The 21,344-nt window shown below is 40.4% G+C and overlaps 2 protein-coding genes across 2 annotated transcripts; one reads left to right on the top strand and one right to left on the bottom strand.

Moving 5' to 3' along the window:
• Nucleotides 1-276: 276 nt before the first annotated feature.
• galr1b (galanin receptor 1b) lies at nucleotides 277-3,523 on the top strand (the record flags this gene model as incomplete). Its single annotated transcript, XM_083900994.1, has 3 exons — nucleotides 277-990; nucleotides 1,927-1,992; nucleotides 3,206-3,523. 3 exons carry the CDS (start codon nucleotides 277-279, stop codon nucleotides 3,521-3,523), a joined length of 1,098 nt encoding a protein of 365 aa, XP_083757120.1.
• Nucleotides 3,524-8,237: 4,714 nt separating this feature from the next.
• LOC310936837 (interleukin-18 receptor accessory protein-like) lies at nucleotides 8,238-16,755 on the bottom strand (the record flags this gene model as incomplete). Its single annotated transcript, XM_083900993.1, has 11 exons — nucleotides 8,238-8,468; nucleotides 9,199-9,314; nucleotides 10,188-10,331; nucleotides 10,412-10,519; nucleotides 10,603-10,737; nucleotides 10,946-11,094; nucleotides 11,568-11,697; nucleotides 12,336-12,507; nucleotides 13,175-13,334; nucleotides 14,808-15,027; nucleotides 16,671-16,755. 11 exons carry the CDS (start codon nucleotides 16,753-16,755, stop codon nucleotides 8,238-8,240), a joined length of 1,650 nt encoding a protein of 549 aa, XP_083757119.1.
• Nucleotides 16,756-21,344: the final 4,589 nt, after the last annotated feature.

Genomic DNA, 21,344 nt, shown 5'->3' with positions numbered 1-21,344 from the left:
CTGTGACGATAAAAGTTTGTACTTTATTCAACGTTTTTTGAGGACGAGCTCTTACTTTGGTAACATGTGACAGGAAATAAACACCTTCCCGGTAACTTTGCGTGTTCCCAGCAGCAGCAGGAGCAGGAGCAGGAGGAGCAGCAGGAGGAGGGGAGACTCACAGAGGAACCAGAGGAACCAGAGGAACCAGAGGAACCACAGAACATGGACCTGAACTTTCACTCTCTGCGTCTTCTCTGACCTCCTGACCTCTCGACCTCCTGTGCAGCTCCGACAATGCTGCCACTGGGAAACGACTCCTCCTCCTCCTCCACCACCTCCTCTTCTGGCTGGTCAGTGGTGGAGGGCAGCGTGTCCGGGTCCAGTTCCGGGTCCGAGTCCGGTCCGGAGGCGGTGATCGTGCCGCTGGTGTTCGGGCTGATCTTCGTGGTGGGGATGGTGGGGAACTCTCTGGTGCTGGTGGTGATCGGGCGGGTGAGGTCGGTGAGGGCGGGGGGAGGAGGTGGCACGCGCTCCAGCGGCAGCAGCGCCACCAACATCTTCATCGTGAACCTGAGCGCTGCGGATCTTTGCTTCCTGCTCTTCTGCGTGCCCTTCCAGGCCACCATCTACTCACTGCCGGACTGGGTGTTCGGCGCATTCCTCTGCAGCTTCGCGCACTTCTTCTCCAGCGTCAGCATGTTGGTCAGCATCTTCACGCTGGTCGCCATGTCCGTGGACCGCTACATCGCCGTGGTGCGCGCCAACAAAGCCGCGTGCGTCCGGAGCCGCAGGAACGCGCTGGCCGGAGTGTGCGTCATCTGGACTCTGTCGGTGCTGTGCTCGGTTCCGGTGGCTCAGCACCAGCACCTGACCGGTCACCCCGCCGCCCCCAACAGCAGCTTCTGCTGGGAGCGCTGGTCCGGAGGGTCCAGGCGCGCGTACCGGGTCAGTGTCCTGATTCTCGGATACCTGCTGCCCCTGCTGCTCATCAGCTGCTGCTACAGCAAGGTCAGTGCGTCACAGCGCCACCAGTAGGACACTGCTGCTGCTGTTGTTGTTGTTATTAATTAATAACGTAATAAAGTGTCCAGGCAGCAGCAGCGGTGTCAAAGTCCTGATCATCATAAACACCTGTGCGTAAAAAGCTTCATCAGCACAAACACAGGAGTTACACATTAATCATCACAACTTTTTCTAATGATTTATTTATGTTTCCTCTGACTTTATATACGTTTTTCCTCACTTAATTTATGTTTCCACTCACTTGTCGTGAACATACAGACGGAGCAAAGGGCGCGCGCAAAGCCGCTATCGCCAAAGTCCGTGCGTAAAAACCTGTGCCAAGCGCGCGAACACCAGCAGCAGAGAAGACTTTCAGAGTAAAATACCGACAAGCGCTCACTGACATATTGATTATCAATATAATAACAGGATGATTAAACCTGATCTAATGACTGATCATTACTCATTAACATGTTCTTGCAGTTTCCATGGCAACAGTCAAACAATCATTACACCATATCAATAATAATGATGATGGTGTCGTCATTGTCAACATAAAGAAATCAGTGATTTAAACTCGTGGGGACACAGGAGCTGCTGGTCCACTGCTGCCTCGTGTGGTCACTTTGTGTCACTGAGGTAAATGTAAACAAAGGATTTCAAACACTGAAGTGACAAAATAAGACATTTGAACTTAGTGATGGAGGCAACAGTGGATCAACAACTCCTGTGTGCTGTGATGTTAAAATCACTGATTTTCTCTATGGACTTTGGTGTGGGAGAGTGAGTGGTTTACAAACTTCAGCTTCCTGTTGGAAAAGTCTGTCTAACAGTGCGAAAGACACTGTGTGTGTGTGTGTGTGTGTGTGTGTGTGTGTGTGTGTGTGTGTGTAACATAGTTGTGTGTAACATAGTGACTTTTTAAAATGTTGTCTTTTACAGGTTTTGTTTCATCTTCATAAAAAAATGAAGAACATGTCAAAGAGGTCTGAGCGCTCCAAGAGAAAGGTCGGTGATACCTTTCTGCTCTTCGTCATCATCATCATCATCATCATCATCATAACACATTCTGTGTAGTTCATCTCACCAGTCACACACACGCACGCACGCACACACACACAGCAGCAGGTTTGGCTCCGCCCCCACAGTAGCAGAGCGTTGTCTGCTGCAGGTAAATATTTAGACAGCTCGACTAAGAATAGAGAAGATTGTCTCCCAGTGGACATTTACACAAACTGTGAGACAGTGAAGACAGTAACTACTGTTACTACTAAACCTAATGTAACAGTACTAATATCTGTACTTTACTTTATTTATATTATTATATATATCATATACTTTTACTCCACTAAATTTACATCTCCTTGTCACTCATTACGACCAAATATAATCAGAAGAAGAAGAAGAGCTGGTATTATGGTCTGTATTTATGTAGAGCTTTTCTTTACACTACAGTTTTCACCCATTCACACATCTTTCACTCACATTCACACTCTGCAACATGGGTTCAAGTGTCTTTGCTCAGAGGCAGGAATTTAACCCATAACCTTCCAGTTGAAAGACTTACATACAGTACGTGTGCCATCAACTTTAAGACTTTTACTGATATGTAATATTATAAAAAGTGACATTTATTTCTAGTTTTATCAAATATCACCATACAATGCTGGTACTACAGTACACATGACAGGCCTGTAGGTGGCGCTGTAACGCTGTGACTGTAAACTCACAGATTGTAACATCAGCGAGCCACGTTTTTACACTGCTTGACTGCCCTCTAGTGGCTGACTCTGACTATCTTACATTAATTAATATCATTATACACTGAAAACTAATGTGAGTTTAATGCTGCTTGACGTCTTATCGTTTCTCTACTTTAAGTTAACTTTAGAGTGAGTGAGTTATAAAAGTGTATAAAAATATAAAACTTACATTCATGTCCAAACTCAACACTCTGGCTTTGAACTCGATCTGGATTAACTGGACACAGCTGGTTCCAGATTCCCTGGCTGACGGACCAGACCAGGTCTGTCACCAGCAGGGGTGATGTGGTTCAGTCCACTTAGTTTTTTCTTTTTCTTACAAACACAAGAGACACATGATTGAACTGCTTTAATAACAAAAGTAAAGGATTAGTCCCAGACCCAGGGTTATTATATTACAGTTAATGAAAACTAAACAACGAACAAAAAGGTTTCAGGCTCTTCTTCTTCTTCTGCAGACGGCTCAGACGGTTCTGCTGGTGGTCACCGCCTTCGCCCTCTGCTGGATGCCTCACCACATCATCGCCATGTGGGTGGAGTTTGGCACGTTCCCCCTGAACGACGCCTCGTTCGCCCTCCGCATCGTATCGCACTGCCTTTCGTACGGAAACTCGTGCGTGAATCCCGTCCTCTACGCCTTCCTGTCCGAGAACTTCCGAAAAGCATGTCGTCAGGTGTTTCCGTGGCACTTCCTGCAGCCGCCGTCGCCTCAGGGCGCGGCCGTTCGATTCCGCATGGAGAACTTCTCCACCACACACTCCACCACCAACATCTGAGCAGACAGGAGGGGGCGCTGTGGCGGTGACATGTGGACACACAGGTGAGTCTGTCAGCCAATAGGAGCCGGGTTAAAGGTGACAACTGCGAACTTCCTGTGGACATTAAAAACGGCGTCCGTCACCATCGCGGTTCTTTCGTGACCGAGCGATGAGAGAAAGACTGTGATGTCCTGCAGCCAATCAGAGGCCAGGACGACATGACAAAGACTGAACAATAGGGGGCGCTGTTTGTTTGTTTATCATTAAATGTTATGAAGTCTTAGTTTAATGTAAAAAAAAATAAAAATGAAAAAACACTTTGATCTGAAAAGTAACTTGAATAAAGTTTGTGATTTTTAAATTAAGTGATTTAAAACTTTAAAATGAAAAACAAATCAATAAATGAATGTATCTTTTCTTGTCATTTTGATCGATTATTATTTGTTTATTATCAATAATCAAGTGTGATTTTATTTATTTATTTGACTCTGTTAAGAATTCAAACAGAGTGATCAGTAACTGATTTAATAAAATAAAAAAATAAAATATTTTTTATCCAAACAAACAGAAACATTTTATTTACTAATGATGTTAGATGACAAACTTGATCGTTCACATGATCCGGTTTGATTGATTGGTGTGGGACAGGCAGTGGTAATTCTTCATGTGACCAGCAGAGGGAGTCATAATAAAGTTTTTTGTATTCATCGTGAATTGTTTTGATAGAATTATAAGGAAAAGTAAAAAAAAAACCCAACAACAACCAAAAAACTGGAACTGTTCCTTTAAGTCAGACTGATATACACAATATACACTTTGTAACGTGATCATATCATTTGTCAAAGTTGGAATCTTTCAGCGTTGCATCTTCATATTAAAACACATTTATGTGCGTTTTGTTGTGAAGGAGTCACAGGAAACAGTTTCCTGCAGTTGCTGCTGCGCATGACATTTAAAATGGTAAAAAAAAAAAAGAAAAGAAGAAGAGACTTACGATTAATTTCCATGGCATAAACTGTGCGACAGAGGAGAAGAAGAACAGACTTCCTGTCAAGAATTCAAACAAAGACTGTCTTTAAATAAGGCGAAGGAGAAAGGAGATATATATACAGATATATATATATGTATATCTGTATATATATAGATATATATATATATAGAGAGAGAGCTACACCTGTGTTTTGTCTTTTTGATGATATTTGCACGTCCAAAGCATTCGATAAATTAAAGGTGCCATATGTAAGAATGTGGCCAAAAACAGTTACTACATTCAAATTCAAAATACCAAGGTCTTTTAGGTTTTCGTTATCTGACGTAACTGGCAACCCGTGGTTGCTCGGCAGCTGAGACTCGACTGACTGCAATGATTGGTAGACGGCGGTAGGTGGCGCCACATGCCAAAACATGATTTCAAAACATAAAGATGATTTGCAGTCTGCAAAAAAAATTTTTAATTCATATTTTGTCTGTACTGTTGTTGTTGGTGAGTTCAGTTTGTTATATGAACATTATTCCTGAGTCTCTGTGACATATTAGGAGGATTTTATGGCCAGTTGATTTAGATTTATTACATAATGCACCTTTAATGTTTTTTTTAATTATCTGCTCGATGCTTTATTCAAACCTGCAAGCAAGGACTGTGCCTCAACATGGGAGGGCAGCTCGACAAAGCGAGCCTAACGCCATTCTTTGTGTTGTTTTGCATTTGTGTTTTTTTGATTTGCATTTGTGTTTTTTTGATGTGCATTTGTGTTTTTTTGATTTGCATTTGTGTTTTTTTGATGTGCATTTGTGTTTTTTTGTTTTGCATTTGTGTTTTTTGATGTGCATTTGTGTTTTTTTGATGTACATTTGTGTTTTTTTGATTTGCATTTGTGTTTTTTTGTTTTGCATTTGTGTTTTTTTGATTTGCATTTGTGTTTTTTTGATGTGCATTTGTGTTTTTTTGATTTGCATTTGTGTTTTTTTGATTTGCATTTGTGTTTTTTGATGTGCATTTGTGTTTTTTTGATGTACATTTGTGTTTTTTTGATTTGCATTTGTGTTTTTTTGATTTGCATTTGTGTTTTTTTGATGTGCATTTGTGTTTTTTTGATTTGCATTTGTGTTTTTTTGATGTGCATTTGTGTTTTTTTGATGTACATTTGTGTTTTTTTGATTTGCATTTGTGTTTTTTTGTTTTGCATTTGTGTTTTTTTGATTTGCATTTGTGTTTTTTTGATGTGCATTTGTGTTTTTTTGATTTGCATTTGTGTTTTTTTGATTTGCATTTGTGTTTTTTGATGTGCATTTGTGTTTTTTTGATGTACATTTGTGTTTTTTTGATTTGCATTTGTGTTTTTTTGCTTTGCATTTGTGTTTTTTTGATGTGCATTTGTGTTTTTTTGATTTGCATTTGTGTTTTTTTGATGTGCATTTGTGTTTTTTTGTTTTGCATTTGTGTTTTTTGATGTGCATTTGTGTTTTTTTGATGTGCATTTGTGTTTTTTTGTTTTGCATTTGTGTTTTTTTGATTTGCATTTGTGTTTTGTACCACAGGGCCACCATACAAAGGGCTAATTTGCATCTGTAGTCCTTTCGTGTCAGGCTTACACAAAATGGCAGGCGAGAACCCAAAAGCACGACACACACAAGACAGAGCAGCTGAGATGTAACAGGCAGTGTTTAATTCAAAGGCATAGTTCAAAACCAGGAAGTCAAACAAATCCGACAAGGAGAAGACAGACAGGGATTGGCTTTCTTTTACTGGTTTGATCTTGGAGACATGGAATGTGGGGTGTATTCTCATGGAATGGGGATGGCGAAGACGAACTGCAGCAGGGTTGATGACTTTACTGATAGGGAATGGCCCCATAAATCTAGGGGTCAACTTTCAGGAGCGAGGAAGGTCACGGGTGGATAGCCACACCTTCTGTGCAGGCGTGTAGCATGGTGCAGGGATCCGGCGTTGGTTAGCACACTTTTGGCAACGGTTGGATGAACACAGGAGAGCAGAGAGAGCCCGTAGCCAGGTGCGACGACAACGCCGGATGAACGCCTGGACAGATGGAACGCTTGCCTCTCTCTCTTGCTCGGGAAACAGGGGCGGTTGATAACCTCGAGAGCACTGAATGGGTGAAAGCCCCGTAAAGGAGCTTAGGAGAGAGTGTTGTGTGTGCGTATTCTACCCATAGGAGTTGCTTGGACCAGGAGGACGGATTCTGGGACACGATGCAGAGTTGTTTCCGTCTCCTGGTTCATTCTCTCCGTTCATCCATTGGATTGTGGAAGATACTGAACTGACAGTGCCCCCCCATCAGCTGACAAAACTTGTGTGGCCCCCTGTCTGAGATGATGTCACAGGGGAGGCCGTGCAGACGGAAAACATGATGAGTTCTGCGGTTTCTTTAGCTGACAGTAGTTTAGGATAATGGGACAAACTGGGCTGATTTGGAAAATCTATCCACCATGGTGAGGATGGTCACGTTACCTTCTGAGGGAGGAAAACTGGTGAAGAAGTCCAGAGAGACTTGGGACCATGAACGATGAGGAATGGGTAGAGGTTGCAGCAAACCGGACTGAGCGTGGCGAGAAGTCTTGAGCTGAGAGCAGACTTGGCAGGCAGCGATGATCTCCTTTAAGTCTTCTTCCATTGAAGACCACCAGAAACTATCGTCCCTATACACCCTCTGCCCCGATCACCAGGGATGAAACCCAGTGTCTGGTGATGTCTATGCCTTCAGACTTCAGGCTGTCATTGACTGCAAAGTATTTGCAACCAAGTATTAAACAATGAAAGTTTGATTTATGATTGTTTAGTTTGTCGCAATACTTTCGGTCCCCTAAAAAGTGGGAGGCACATATAGAAAGTGTTGTAGTGGTGTATAGAGCCAAAAAGATGATAATTGTGTCCATGTCCCAATATTTATGGACCTGAATGTACATGTTTAGGCAGCGTTGTGGCAACAGTGCTGTTCTTCCAATAGCCAAACTTTAAGATGTTTGGTAAAAGAGTCGTGAGTAGTTGTTGACCTTTGACCTTTGAGAAATGATCATACAGTCTGATGAATGAGGTAGAAAGGTACTATATGGACTAATAACCTCCGGTCTGAATGACTAAAGTTATTATACACATATTTAAACTTTATTATGTGTAGTACATTCCATTAATCCGCCCTTAATGCTACACACTTGACCTCCTTTAAATAATCTCTGAAGGTTCAAGTGATTCCTCACTGCAGACTTGGGGGTTTGAAAACTTCTGCTTGGAATGAAGAACAATGTAAGCCTTTGATATTCAGAAACTAAACTCACATGCTGTACATGTATGACCTAATTTAATCATTTTAATATTAACAGTAACATTATTGTAAATAATCATAGGCAGCTTCCTGGTTGTTTTCAGCTTCTTTAATTCTCTCTCGCCCCCTGGTGCCTGAAACTCTTCAGAAAATTCCCTTGAAGCTTTTTCATGCTGCAAAAATCCCCACATGAATCACAGCATCCTCTGCTATGACCTGTTATTATCAAACAGGAAATCAAAGACACGAAAAAATAAAAGTTTTGTCTCACAGAATGTTAGACCTCACAAGATAATAATAATAATAATAATACTGATAAGAATAATTGTATTGTGAAGAGTAACTGTGTTTAAACTTACTATTTACATGCATAAATATATTCATTGTAGATTATGTTTTTTTTCACACAGGAAATGATGAAAAAATGATGATTTGGTGTTGGTATTATGTTACTACATGATTGATTCCAGCTTCACGCTGTGATCAGGCATGTTCTTCTTTAAAGACCTCCAGAAACCACAGGAAGTGCTGAGTTCAGGTTCTCCTGTCGTCCAGGTCAGACTCGGTAGAACCTTCAAGGCCCTCTGGACCAGTGACGGGAGAGCGGCCTCCTGGATCAGTGTTGCTGATGCTCTACAGGTCCACACCAGCAGGAGTTTGGGAGTGGATTTTTGCAGCAAAGCCTGAAAATATATTTTACGTTTTCACCTCAGAATCCTTGATATCAGGTTGAATCAGGTTTACTTACTGTTTGTCCATGAACGTTGGAACATGATAACCTTAGATATCAGGGAAGCAGCTCACTAGGTCCTTTTTATTCCACCCTGTGTTGTGTTTTACTTTTTTATTTGCATCTTTTGTTTTATTTCAAAGTTAAAACAGGGTTTTTACTTTTTGACTCCAGCGTTTTCCAATTTTATTTCGCGCTGTGTTGTGTTTTATTGTTGTATTTGCTTTTAAAATGTTATTTTCCCTTTTATTGTGAATCAATTTGAGCTGCAATCCCATGTATGAAAGGTGCTATACAAATAAAGTTTATTATTACCACTGGTAACCACTTTTAATGTGGCTGATGGCTGAATCAGGATATAGTTTGACTTGAGAAGCATTCTATTTCCATTTCCATTACTTACTTACTTATTTACATTAACCTCCAGTTTGTACCAACCTACCCATAAACCAATCTGTAAGGGCTCAGTGCTGCATTATGTGCTCTTATGTTCGTCATTTTTGATTCAGGGGATGAGGCTTCAAAAGTGCTGTATCAATACAATTATTATTATTAGTACTATTAGTATACTTATCAGTATTTTTGTTGATATAACCATCTTTTTAAGGGGACATAATATGCCACACCTTCACTTTCACATATACTGGCTGCTGGGCCCGTAAAATCCTATAAGTCAAACTCACCTGGATTCCTGATTCCAGGACAAACACAGCGTTACTGTCACAGAGGTAGTCGGCCGACAGGAGACAGATCAGCATCTGGCTCCTCTGTATCGCACCAACGACATCGTTTGCATATGCTAAAAATGAAATGAAATGAAAAAGAAAAACACAGGTCAGGAAATGTTGTGGTGGGCACACACACACACACACAGCTGAGGAAAAACAAACAAACTGCATCGTTTTTCTGTTTTCTGTTTTTAAATCAGAACAGAAAACAGAAAAACGGCATTTGTTTGTTTGTTTGCTCCATGACTGCAGAAATGTAGGGAAGCAGCGAAGAAGAAATAGTGTTTTTCAACCGTGAAGAAGAAGAAGACAAGAATAACGACAAGAACAAGAACAAGAACAAGAACAAGAACAAGAACAAGAACAATCCAGTATGGTAGCCTTATGCTAGTTTAGTCCGCAAATTGTTTGAAAGTGGAAACACACACATGATACCGACACAGAATTTAAAAAGTTGTTGTTGTTGTTGTTGTCGTCGTCTTCTTCTTCACAGTTGAAAAACAACATTTCTTCTTGGCTACATTTCCGTGGTCATGGAGCAAACAAACAAAACAAACGCCATCTTTGTGGAAAAAAACTATGCAGTTTGTTAGTTTGTTGGTTTTGAAACAGAAATAACAAACCATACACAGATTTCACACAGTAGTGGAGGGAGACTATGAGGTTTGACCTCCGAGCCAATGGTTCATGTTTCGCAGGGCGGAACGAGCCAAACACGTTGGGGGAAGCGCAGATTTATTCCCAGCGTAATGTTCCTGACGGACCTGGCATCAGTCAATGTTTGTTAGGGTTAGGGTTAGCATTCTGTATTCTGTAGGGCGTTCGGAACATAGGTGTGTAATTGTAGTGGATAGTGGGCAGAACAGAACAGAACAGAACAGAACAGAAATACTTTTTTGTCACTGAAACCCATTTCAGATCAACATGTATCCTCATCCTCTGACCTCCTCCCGGAACGACGTCCCTGTCCAGCAGACAGAGTCGATATCCCCACTGATCCTCTAACACTTGGTGTAGCAGCATCGCTCGTGGTCTCTGCTTGGCCTCCCCCTCCTTAGTCTTCATCAGGTCCACACATTGATGACATGCTGCCAATGCAAAGGGGTAAAATGTCTTCGCTTCTGTGACATGTACACAGATATTTGTACACTGAACGTATAGTATATACCTTCGTCGTCAGTGTCACGTCCCGACGGAAAGGAAAGAGTCCAACCTGTCTCCATCTCTGCTGATGTCGAGCTCCACACGTGTGACAGCAACACATCAAACTGTTTCTCTATAGTGAGGAAAAAAGTGTTAAAAAAGACATATTATACCCTATTTCTCAATGTGTGTGTGTGTGTGTGCATGTGCTCTGACCTCCATGGTTGCCACATCGGAAGTGAGATTTGTAGATAATCTGTAGTTCCAGCGATTTCAAATGCAAAATGACGGCTATCCCTACTGCCAGCAGTAAAAATGCAACAGGATAGCCAACACATGAGGGCCATTTTACTGAAAACCAAGTCCAAAAATAACTTAGATTAGATCATTAACAAAGTGAAAACCCAACATAAGTGAAACTGACAAACTCAGTTAATAGTTAACATTTAGTATACGTGTTTACAACCATTTATATTAACATGTTTTCCTAAGCCTCTTCCATAGAACTGTGAGAAAACGTTGTATGAGTAAAACAAAGACATGAAGCTAACAACGTTACCTCTCTCCTCGAGCTTGATTGTGACACTGATGTTTCCAAAAGTGTTGCTAGCAAAGCAGGTGAATGTGTGGTTCAAGTGTTGAGAGGTCACTGTTTTAATGATGGTCGTCTGGCTGACACGGTACTCCTCATCTATGAGCGCTTGGTACCTGAGTCATTGAGAGCAATTGGCATTTGCCTGTTTTTTTTATTTTACATCATTCTGATGAAAAGAAACACTGATGTAACAAACTGTAATGACTTTTAACTTAACGTAAGTTAATGTAACGTGATGTAACATCATTTTATGTGATTTAACGTAAAGTAACATTAACATAACTTAATGTAACATCATGTAACTTAATGTAACATCATGTAATCTAATTTAACATAATGCAACGTGACATAACATAATGTAACTTAATGTAATGTGATGTAACTTAATGTAAAGTGATGTAACTTAATGTAATGTGATGTAACTTAATGTAATGTGAGGTATCCGCCCCTCCTGTGGAGGGTCGCAGTAGATAATGGATGTATGATGTAACTTGATGATGAAATGTGAGGTAACAGGATGCAACATGGCGTAAATTGGATGATATGAGGTAACAATAACGAGCAGGAACAGACTGCAGTGACTCACGTTGGTCTCTCCGTGTCCAGCAGAGTCCTACGATTCGTGTTGCCACCGTGATTCATGTACCACTGCACTTTGGCTGACGAGTGTTTCTCGTCAGGGAAAAATACGTCACAGGTCAGATTGTGGGATCGATCTAGGACAAGTAAAAACATGGGAATTTAAGTTAAGACCCTTATATTAATAGAGGAAAGGAGTCAGTGATTCAAAGAGCATGATATCGTTATCAAAACTGTCTCATGCGTGTAAATATAAGGCGTTAGGAGTGCAAAATTACAATAAATGATTATTATAAAGACATGATCAAATCAGTACTGAGTTAATATATGCATCACTTACACAGAACACAGTATATAGTACTGTATTTAGAAGTGTCTGATATGGCCCTGAAAAATTGCAATATTTCACCAACGCACACAAAAAAGCAAAACAAACAAACTTACCAAGTTCAACTTTCTCTGTCTCTTTGGCAACAGGATAACTGATCCAGGGAGGCTCTTGTCTCCTGTGTGCTGGTTTGATTGGAACATGAAGTCACATATTCAGTTATTCAGTGTTCTGCCAGTATCGTGGAAAAACTAATAAACAAACAAAATAAGGCTAAAGCTGAGCTCTGTGTCGACACATGGGCTCAGGATTGGAAAAGCTTAACACTGTTCAAAGTGTAACATTGATACATACGTGTATATATATATATATATATATATATATATATATATATATATATATATATATATATATATATATGTGTGTGTGTATATATACAGCACTTACGTACAACTTTGACATTGACGGCCCTCCTGACGGTCCATGTGATCCCTCGCTCGATGACTTTTCGGTCACAGAAATAAACTTTTTCATCGTATTTTTCTCTGACTCCACACAGATGTAAGCATCCGTTCATCACGCAGGTCTTCCTACTGAGCTCAGACACTGGTATGTTTTCCTGGAAGGAAAAGAAGAAGCACACTGTTGTGAGTTTTTGCTGTCAAAACACCTTAAGGATGAAGCACCACAGCAGTTCAATCACTCTGACAAAACAGCCCTGTTCAGAACGCTCGCTTTTGAGTGTCTGTCTCTTTAAATGCAAACGAGACACAGGAAACTACGTCAGCGTCACTGAGGCTCCGGCAGCTAACAGCAGTTAGCATTTGGAAAAGCCGTCATTTAGCACATTGCCGTATAAAATGCCATATATAAAATGTAAATTCTCTGAGGCTGGAAGTTTGTGTAGAACTCTGTGCTACACTGTGCAGCCAAGAATAGAACACTTCACAGACTTCCACTCTTCCAGACACTATTCCCCTCGCCTGCACTCTTGTGTTTTTTAGGGACAAAGTTGAACTCCACGAGACAACAATTCCAGGAATGTCTCATTGTGACGTAGCAATGAGTGCTGAAGTCAACATGGTGTGTTTTATCTCCTGTACTTAGACTGAGGAGGACCACAAAAACATGAGTGAGTCATCTTTTTTCACACTTTGCCTACTCATAGGGCCTCCAGAGTCCCAAAGATAAGCATTAAAATTATTAAAACGATGATTTTGCATTATATGTCTCTTTTAGCCTCAATGATTCCATGGTTAAAAAAGGAAAGGATCATCTATGTTCACCTTGTACCATGTGACGTCTGAGTTGTCGGTACAGTTGTGTGCGGGACAAGGGATCTCTCCAACAGAACCACTGCGCAGCTCTATGTCGCTCGTCTCAGGCTGGAAACATCTCGCTCTGCTTTTCTGCACCACCTGTAGATGAAAGAACAGCTCACCACCTCTGGAGAGCGTGGATACGATTGAGATGTTTGGCAGTGTTCATCATGAAGGAAGTGACAAGACCACTATCTAAATCAGGGGTCTCAAACTCAGTTTGCCTGGGGGCCGCATGAGTTAGAGTCTGGGGTGAGGCTGGGCCGCATCAAGTAAGTACTAAAAAAAAAAGTCAGCACCGTCCCCTGCTGACTCTGCTCTTCTCACTCTCCTGCATTGTGCATCGCTCCAAGCGGGTTCTCCATGTCCAACACAGACTGGATCATTTCTCTATGCGAAATTATATCCACACATCCATATATGACACACACACATAATGATCTTTATGACGAGGATCGAGTACAGTCACGATGAAATACAGGGGATCAGTAGATCTTAGTAAAACGTGTTGACAGATTCTCAAGAGTGCACTTTTCATTGTTTTCATTCTGTGGTCTCAGTCTTTGTGTAGAAGACTTTAACGTTGTAATTAAGGGAATAACAGATGCATCAGATGAGCTGATCTTTTTAGTTAACTGCTCAAAGAGAGAAAGAAGAGAGTTCTGTCGAGGGGAGTTCATAATCTGCGATGTTGCAGCCAAGTTTCACTTTTGTGCAGAGAGACTTTCCAGCATTTAATAGGTGCTGTTCCACCGTGTCCTCACATCTTGTTGGAATTGTTTTATTGGTGTTCCAAACTGATATTGGACAGACTCTAAGCGAGTATAGACATGTGCGTGCTGGCCGCAGTTTTTGCGTACGTCATCACAACATCGCTTCGGTGGTTACCGGGGGAAACGGGAGGAACTATAGGGCGTTTTACACATTTACACACTACAGCAGTCCCACAGTCAGTCTTATCCTCGGACTTCCCACTAACGGGCCATTGACTCTGTTGAACACCGCAGTTTTATCCTGGTTGCAGCGAGTGTTGACTGATATCTTCTCCCCGTCACCTGCGAGTGGAGAGACTGCAGCTCTATGGGTGGTTCTCAAAATCATTATTTGTAATCTTGTCAATGTCTTGACTATATTTTCTGGTCATTTTGCAACTCTTTTGATGAATACAAGTGTGATTTTAAGGGGAAACACAAAAAATGTGTATAGGTGACCCCAAACTTTTTACGCTAGTGTATATGATCTTATTAATTCTTAAAATGAGGTTGCCATAGATGAAAAGATAGGGGTCACAAAATTGTTTACTTTAATTGTACTCACAACCATAAATATGAGCCATAATCAAATTAAAAGGCAGTGATCTAAAGCTCTACACTGACTACTTTCACTTGCAAATTTGTTCCGTGTGTTTCACAGATATGAATAGAATGACCTATGAACCCAAACCTGGAAAAATCTACTTATCAAATTATTATTATCACACTGTGGTACAATTTCCATCAAATGATTCACTTCTCTACCCCGAAGGAGGAAAGAGTTTGAAGGTCTATTTAATAATCTAAAAATAGAAAAGTTCATGATGTGGATAAGAAGCTTTGTCTACCTTGTGAGACACTTGTACTTTCCAGTGTGTTTGGCTTCAACTCTCCCAAAGGAGAAGGACGGGCCGTCATTTCCTCCTCGGTTATTTCCAGCTCTGGACCACAGCATGTTCCTGCAGCCACCTGCAGATTGAATGCACGGCATCATGAAGTGCTCCCCCTCCACAGCTCTGTAGTGCTGATGTGTGACGTCCTGATGGAGACCAGACAATTCTGCACCGACTGTGAATGGTGAAAATTGGTCATTTTAACTCAGACTGTACCAACAGAATATGCAGCGGCTGATTGAATGGTGTGACAAAAAAGCTCCATTAATACAGCTTTCATCATTACGTCTCCACGATGAAATACGCGTCTTCTTACAATTACTAGATACAGAATAGAGAAAACTCAGCTGCGTGTCTACTTCCCATGTTCCACCTATGGTCCCAGCTCGCCTCATCTCAACACGGCACGGTTTATGTTGGTTTTCCACTACAAAATAGTACTTCTTCAACGTGGGCGCGAACTGCCGTGAACGCCATGACAGACAAACGAGTGACTAGTGATTTGTAAAGCAGTTCTTTCTCAGTGTAACCGAATCATTTGAATCAGTAAATTAAAACTGTTTGTTCAGTACGTCCTCCATGACCGGAGCACAGACTCCGTCTGACACTGAAGTACTGAAATACACCAGACTCCTCTGTTACATATTGAGATTTTAGACAGTTCCCTGGTAATTGTTGGAGATTAACCCAAGTTTTTTTTAGACTTGTTAAGTCTTTTTAAAAGTGCTAGTTCCATGACGACTGACGGATTGTTTAAATGAGTCTCTTAAGTAACGCAGTTTTTTGTGCCATGGCACCGGAGTCCAGGCACCGTTTACCAGTTAGCGCCGTTAGCTCCGTTAGCTGCGCTAGCTCCTCTAGTGGCCTTTAGCGTGCCTAAAGAGGAACTGGAGCGGTCTGTTTATTATTAACGAGAAGAGCATCGCTACAAATAAACAGCGTACCTGTGTACCGTGTACATGTGTTTTTAAAGTTTAACGTTACTTAAGAGACTCATGTTAACAATCAGGATTCACGTAAACGATGCGCGTATCTTATTCTGGCCAGTGGTCATGGAAATACGTCATGCGTTAGCGCGGTTAAGGGTAACACCGGTAACGCTGTTAACGTGCCCAGCACAAGTTTTTAACTGATCTACAGTGTGGCATTGTACGGTTGATTCTTGTGTCGGACGTCCATTTCTGTGACGGTGCTCTGACTAATCAGTGGCCGGCAGTCTGGCGACGTCACACGTCATAGTATCGCCTCAGCTCGCTTGGAACCTCGCCAGAGCAAGTACTAAGACATATATCGCTAGTGGAAACGCAACCTAACCGAGGCGAGTCGAGACAAGACGGTGGAAACATGCTAATAGACTGAGGTTGTTTGGAGCTAGCAGCAGGATTACTGCTCTGTTTTATACAACAGTGACACAGAGCGTGACGTTATCATATGTTGTTGCACGGTCTGGTTCGGCAGCTTGACGGTGAAACTCAAAACCAAACTGCCAAAACCAAATCAAATAAAAATATGTGCAAATATCACCAGTCAGCCAATCTTAAGAGGCGGCACACAGAAGGCTATAGCTAACGCCATCCCCTCTGACTCCTCCCATGTCCTGAACAGTGAAGGTCAAACAGACGATTCACAATCACCATATTTAAACAATGAATTCAAAAAAATCTCAAGGCATTTCAGTGAAAGCTGACAGTGAATGTGTATCTTATGTCAGATTTGTGATTGGACAACAGAAACATTATTATTATCATTATTAATGATAATAATAATAATAATAATAACAATAATGATAATAATATAATTTGCATGTGAATTAATTACCTTTTAGTTTATCTTGGTTTATTGCACAGCACCCCTCCAAGACCATGGGAAACGTGAAGAACAACAGAATGAGTCCAGTTTGCATTCTGTGTCCCTGAATCTCTAATATTCTAAGAGTCAGTTCTCTCTTCTTTTTTGTCATCTTTGTTGGTGGTTGTTGTCGTGTAGTGTTTGTTCCTCGTCTCTTACGCAGAGCACAGGACAGATGGTTGTAGTAGCAGTAGGTGTTCTCTTAGTGGGTTTCCTGTTGGGTCGACTTTGTGATTTCACCAGAAGTCATATAAGCTGTTAGCCACTTCCTACGTGAACGGAAAAATAAAACTTTCTCAGAAGTGTTGTGTTATAATCCGATGTTCAGTGAAACGCACGATCGGTTTTAAGAGGGAGACACATTGTAACATCATCGTGTCGGGCAGGAGTTTACTCAGGCTATGATGAACATGACCTAAGATTAGTTTGTTGTTTTTCTATTTTTTTTTCATTTGATATCATTTTAATATTATTAAAAAATGTATGTCCACAAAGGATAGTCCAAATTTAACCTATATAAAATAACCACATATATATATATATATACACATATATATACATATATATATATATATACATCTATATATACACATGTATATATGCATATATATATATATATATATATACACATATATATATATACACACATATATATACATACACATATATATACATATACACCCATATATATACATATACATATACATATATACCCATATATATACACATATATATATATACATATACATATACACATACATACATATATATATACACACACATACACATATATATATATATATATATACACACATACATATATGTACATATATTAGGGCTGTGAATCGTTGGGTGGCTCACGATTCGATTCACAATCGATTCTCAATTCATACCATTCTCAATTCAAAAAATGATTCAATGCATTGTGTGTTAAGGCAAATGATGACATCAAAACAATAGAGTTTGTATAAGATAATGTGATAATGTGATCACTCAAAGGCAAACTAATGACAAAAGTTAACATTTATTAACTCAAAACAAAAAAACTTACTTACTGTACAAAAAAAATAACTTTCGTAAATAAAAGCTTAGACGAGCTGCCTTTTTCTCCCAGAAGTTACAAAATAAACTGTACACAAATAACAAACTGGTGTTTTTGTGTGGTTTTTCAAAATAGAAATTTAAATAAAAAAAAAATAAATCGATTTTTGAAGTTTACAAATCGATCCAGAATTGTAGATGATTAGAACCGCGATTCCTATGTGAATAGATTCCCCCCCCCCCACCCCTAACATATATATACATACATGTATATATATATATATATACATATATACATACATATACATCAGATATGTACATATATACTATATATACATATACAAATAAATATAAACCCACACATACACTAAGCTGTTCAGCAACATCAATGTACATGTTTTATTTCACTTATTATTATTACACACAAGAGGAATTACAATAAATGTTGAAAAGAAAAATCCTCTGTGTTAGTTGTGTGGCTCATCATGAAATAAATGAAAAGCATCAAGAAAAAAAACACATTTACAGTCATATCTAAAGTGAGTCGAGAAAGACAACGTGAAAAAGAATTAAAACAGTGAGACTTGCTGTGATATTAAATTGCTTAATTGACCCAAAAAGAAAGAAAACATGAGTTAGATCCACGGAATTTTGTTTATTTATAAATATTTTTTTTCAGCATCCATGGAATTTCTAATATGATATAGTGGTTTCAGGAATTAAATTAAAATGCATTTAAATTAAAATGAAATACATATTTACAATGATTTCCATCTTGACACTTTTTTATTGTGACTATAGTAAAATATATGTCTATGTTTATATATATAAACATACATATATATATATATATACCAAAAGTCTAATTTGACAAAATATTCTTCACTCTGGGAATACATCTACTTGAAAAGAAAAGAAAGAAAAGCTTTAAAATGTCAAAAAATGTCACGTTCTTTGAAATCTGGACATGGTTTGGAAAAAATTTAGTGGCCTCAAACCTGTGAAGTTTTTTTGTTTGTTTTTTTTTTAACATTTTTTTGAAGTTTTGGGTATCTCGGTCCTAGATTGTCTGTATGAGCCTTATCTTTAATTCTTTGGGTGAAGCCGGAAGGTAAAAACGTAGCTGTTTGAAGAAGGATGAGGAGGAACTGCGGCCTCTCCAGGTAACACAGTCTCCAGCCTCACTGAGAAGCTGTAAGGCCTCGGGTAAGGAACCCGACGTGGTCTCTTTTGTCGTCTCGCTCTTGATGAAAATCAAACGAGTCTGCCGCTCCACAAGGGCTTCATGGACGGCACTCAGCAGACCAGAGCCCAGACCAGGATCCAGAGAGGTGGGAACCAGAACCACTGTCCGGCTTTCCTCTATGCTCTCTAACACTGCGCTTGCCACAGCTGCGACCAAAATACAGATGACACACGGTTTCATGAATGTATTAGAAAGATGATGATTTGGAAACATGTGCAATTGTAATACTGGCTTCACTGATAACAACAATGCTCTTTGATGCATATTAACATGTGTATCTGACAGAACTTGGAAACAAGCAATTTGTTTTTGTTGCTGGTTTAAGTCACTTAAAGGGATAGTTCGGAACTTTGAACATAAGACCTATTTTCCAACTCAGCCGGTGTGATGGAGACGTCTGGAGATGTTTTCAAGAAATTTCATTCAGTTCTTCTAGTTGCTGAGTTCGCTGATGCTATGGCTAGCGCAAGTCAATGGTACAAGTTAGCATGGCATTAAAAACACTCATACTGACTCCACAGTGCACCTGAGGCAAATCAATTGTAACGGCAGACTATTGATGTACATATCTGTGTTGATAGAATAATATTTGAAACAAAACTAACCTCGCATCGCATGAATCATCCATTTTTGAGGGACTACTTTCTCAGCAGCAGTGGAGGGCTATCTCGGTCTCCACAGACTCTCGTTCACGTTCTGCCCTTTGAGCAACCCTCTCGCGCGATTCTTCCTGTATATTCAGGCTCGTACAGGTACAGTTGAGTTTGGGTGGGGGAAAACTTTTGGGAATCTTCAAAAGTATCAGTATATTCTCCAAAAGTGGCCATTTTTGTGAGATTGAAGAAGCTAGCACTGCAGGCTACTCTGCGTCTGTAGCAATGACAGCAGGCACACAAACTATTATAGAACCGGTAACTTATAAGTGCTAGGTGATATCAGTCCACCACTGCCATAGCCTAATAGCTAGGCTGCTGCTGCTAACAGCACATAAATCCTTCAAATTGCAAGGTTGGTTTTATTTCAAACATTCTATCAACACAGATATGTACATCTATAGTCTGCCGTTACAATTAATTTGCCTCGGGTGCACTTTGTAGTCAGTATGAGTGTTTTTAATGCCATGCTAACTTGTACCATTGACTTGCGCTAGCCATAGCATCAGCGAACTCGGCAACTAGAAGAACTGAACAAAATTTCTTGAAAACATCTCCAGACGTCTCCATCACACCGGCTGAGTTGGAAAATAGGTCTTATGTCCAAAATTCCGAACTATCACTTTCAGTCCTTTTGTCAAGCCTCTTGTGGTCGTGCTGACGTTCGCGTATTAGGTCAATGTCGCTTGTTTTGGCTTGTTTCCATTGGCACGGATGCTCAACCGCGCAAGCAAGTGAGCAGCATATGAGTGTTTTCAACTCTGTCTGGCCCACAAATCCACAGCCAGAGGACAATGAGAAAAAGATGTTAAACGATGTTAGCCTGATTATTTTAACAGACTAGACTTAAGTGTATTGAATGTATTTATTTTAATAGCAGGGGGTGTTGTTATGCTTTTTACGTTCATGTGTTCATACTTTTATGAGCCTCTCCATTTGCAGGTGCGGTAGATAGCATTAGCTTGCTTGATTTTGGAATTATAAGTAGACTTTGGAACAATAAGTAGATTTTGGAAGTATGAGTAGACTTTGGAACTATAAGTAGATTTTGGAAGTATGAGTAGATTTTAGAATTAAGTAGATTTTGGATATCATCGGATAATCCTTCACTGCTGCTCAGAGCAGACACTCTTGTTGCAGCTCCTTATTTTCATGCTTCTATACTTACCTTTCCCGAGCTGGATGTCGCGATCACAGAGACAGAGTCTATAGCCAAACTCGTCTTCCAAGACAATCTCCATCCACCTCCTGTCATGGGCGCTCAGCCCTGCGTCTGTGTTGCTCTTGTAGCACATCATGAAGGCATCGTATGTTTTTCCATCTGACCCAAACAACAAAACCACAACACCTGCATCACCACACTTACATTACCTGCAGCCCTCAGTCAGTGCAGTGGGTACAAAAATGACTCACCCGACACCCGTCTGTGACAGCCGAGAGTGTCTCGCAAGAAAAGAGTGATGACGATTTTAAATTTCACACATAGAATGACCGTCGCTGTCATCACCACCGCGATACCCACAGTGCTGAGAGCCAGCGGCACATATGAGGGGTGAGCTGGAGAGGAAGCGAGAGGAGAATCAAATGTGGATAAATGCCGTGTCAAATTGGTACATTCATGATTCAAGAAGTGACGAGAAAATGAAGTCAACAAAGGAAACAAGAAGGCAAACCATTTTGGAGACGAATGGTGACGGAGGTTGA

The sequence above is a fragment of the Microchirus variegatus genome, assembly GCF_963457635.1.
Source record: "Microchirus variegatus genome assembly, chromosome: 14".
Classification (NCBI taxonomy): domain Eukaryota; kingdom Metazoa; phylum Chordata; class Actinopteri; order Pleuronectiformes; family Soleidae; genus Microchirus; species Microchirus variegatus.
Note: the sequence above shows the minus strand (reverse complement) of the source record. Positions and strands in the feature narration are given on the sequence as shown.